The sequence below is a fragment of the Hyperoodon ampullatus genome (genome assembly GCF_949752795.1).
Source record: "Hyperoodon ampullatus genome assembly, chromosome: 11".
In the NCBI taxonomy this organism is placed as follows: Eukaryota; Metazoa; Chordata; class Mammalia; order Artiodactyla; family Ziphiidae; genus Hyperoodon; species Hyperoodon ampullatus.
Genome location: NC_136924.1, coordinates 30480952 through 30483649, shown reverse-complemented (window position 1 = coordinate 30483649; position 2698 = coordinate 30480952). Strand labels below are relative to the sequence as shown.

General features: G+C 48.4%; 1 protein-coding gene across 1 annotated transcript; it reads right to left on the bottom strand.

The window, feature by feature from the left end:
- Nucleotides 1–500: 500 nt before the first annotated feature.
- ASCL4 (achaete-scute family bHLH transcription factor 4) lies at nt 501–1022 on the bottom strand (the record flags this gene model as incomplete). The annotated part of the gene is made up of 1 exon (XM_079714208.1): nt 501–1022. One exon carries the CDS (start codon nt 1020–1022, stop codon nt 501–503), a length of 522 nt encoding a protein of 173 aa, XP_079570334.1.
- Nucleotides 1023–2698: the final 1676 nt, after the last annotated feature.

Genomic DNA, 2698 nt, shown 5'->3' with positions numbered 1-2698 from the left:
CCTCCAAAGCACGGTGTCAATTACATTTTTCATCAATTCCCAAATGAAGGAATGCAGGAAAAACCTTCCGCTCATCTTAAGGGCTGTTATTTAGTTAGTTAGCTAGTTTTGGAAAGTTCTTCTTTGGTTAAGGTTGGATTTGTTTCAGTATTTACGTCCCTAATTTACCCACCCCGCTGACTGTGGCAAATCCTCGTTGTTTTCGCCCTTTGAGGAGTTCAGAGTCTGGTACAGTTTGTCTTTGAGAAGTACAGGAAGAGTTTCATAAGCATCTTTCAGTTGCAGGCACATAACCAACAGGGGGGGTGGAGGGGGTGGAAACAACTAGAATGTCAAAAAAAATTTTTCCCCCTAAAGCACTCATTTCTTTTTCCTAAGATTTAGTTCTGGAGGAAAAAAAAAACCAGATTGCAAATGCAAACCACCTCCGGAGGGAACCTTAGAGCAGACTCCAAAAGCGCGCGGCGCAGCGGGAGGGGTCCGGGCCGGCCCAGCGCTCGCTAACAGGCCCCCTCCTCGGGCTCGCTGCTGGGCGAAGGCGCCGACGAGGCCTTGGACTCGCCGTCGCTGTTGCATTCAGCCCTGAGCGAGGGGCCGGCGCCGGCCGCGCTCTCCTGACCCCGCGCGTGGCGCTCCAGCAGCTCCTGGAGGTGCTTGATGTAACGGATGGCGGCGCGGAGCGTCTCCACTTTGCTGAGGCGCTTGTCCGCCAGCTCGCGGGGCAGGTGAGCTCGGAGGCGCGCGTAGCCCTCGTTCACGCAGCGCACCCGCTGTCGCTCGCGTTCGTTGCGCTTGCGGAGGAAAGCGGGCTCGAAGGCGCCGTCCAGCGGCAGGGGCAAGTACGGCCGCCGCGGGGCGCAGCCGCCCCGCTCCCGCTCCCAGCACGCGGCGTCCAGACGCAAGGAGACCCTGAAGGGGTCCCGCAAGGGAAGGCGGGGCAGGGACCCAGGCACGCCCATGGGGCCCGGGAGCAGGTGGTACGGCAGGGTCGGCAGTCCGACCTGTTTACGTTTCTCCATCATCCGCCGAAAAGCTAACCAATCACCCCAGAGGTGAATCTCTCAGCAGAAGACTGAAAATAAATCTTCAAAGCGGAGGTGCTGGTCCATTCACACTGCCTAGCACAGCTGGTCTGCGTCTGGAGAAGTTTCTGGATCCGGAAGCTAGGTTCCAGAACAGGCTTCACGGAAACGTTGCATGATTCCCTAAGTTCATTGTACTCCTCGATCTTTTTATAATGATCCAGGCGGAGGTGATAGGCAAAGATTTAGGAGACCACCACCCCCAATCCACACTTCAAACCCGGTCTTCCCTTCTGATCTTATTTCAAAAGATAACAAAAGGGGTTCCTCTACTCGGTCCCCTAGCCTGGAAATGTGAGCGCACACCAAACGTAGAGTAATCTTACAAAACCACCAAAGCTTTTCAATTACTGTAATCCACCGCTCTGTGTCTTCATGAACATAGGAATCGTCAAGGTTTCAGAAGAGCTCCTCCCACGAACCAACAGTTTTCCTGGCTGCTGAGCGAAAGTTTACCAGAGGCTTTCTCCTTGAAAATCAAGACTTGACTGCCCTTTGTGGTTTCCGGCGTCCAGGGCTAATGGGAAGAGCTTTTAGGCTGTTTGCAAACTTACACTTGCTCTTTCATTTCTGGAGAGGTGGAGAGAAGACCTCATCAAAGGGAAGACTGCTCCCTTGTGGTTATAAAATGTGTCAAGTTAAGGAGGACCCCAGGGAAGGCTTGAGGGTTTTCTAATCCAAAACCAAAACTTAAAAAAACCCAAGTAGACGTTATTTGAAGAGAACAGAAAAGAAATATACTTTAGCAACAAATATAAGAGTCTGCATATTATTATGTTGAACACGGGGCCGTGATGTATTTGTGCTACTTTTTAAGAGCACATCAAAAGACTGAGCAGTAACAAACACTTTTAGCCAGAGTTATTTCTCACAGTGCTTACTGTAAACACAGCTTAAGCACTGCTTCCCGACCTCTCTGATCCCACCCAGGATGTAAGGACATCAGCTTTCCATAGTGTAAAGAGTATATTTCTATTGTATTCTTTTTGTCTTAAAAAAAAAGATGTAATTTATTTTCTCCCTTGGGGGTAAGAAAGCAACATTTGAAAGGTGGAGAGCCCCAGTTCGGAGGAGAAAGGATGATGGCTTTGAAGATTTGTCTTTTTAACACACAACCAAAAAATGAATAATTAATCCACCGTGTTGGTGAAGGGCTTTGAAGATGAAAGTGGCATTAAAAATCCAACTGTACTGGTTAATGTCAAAGAATGTGTTATCACACTGAAAATCAGATTTTCTGTTCTGCAAACCAGCACATTAAAGGCAGCTTCTACTTTAAAAGTCTGACTTAAAAACAAGAGAAGCAAAAACCCTCTACGTTTTCAATCAGACTTTCTGCCTATTCCTCGGGAGCCAAGGTGTCGCCCTAACATGTTTTTTCGACAAGTCCTACGCTTCCCTGTTTACTCTGATGATCTGCCTGAAGCAATTGGAAAAACACTTCCATCAAGGCAAATAAAATAGAAACAATTATTCCTTTCAGGCATAAGTTAGTCACATTTTAAAAGGCGTAGCTCCCTCTGAGGCTTGTACCAGTAAACAAACATATGTCATCTTGATTTCTCAGTAGAGTTGAGACCTATCAGGAGGAAGCCCTATTGGGCGAAAAGCCCACT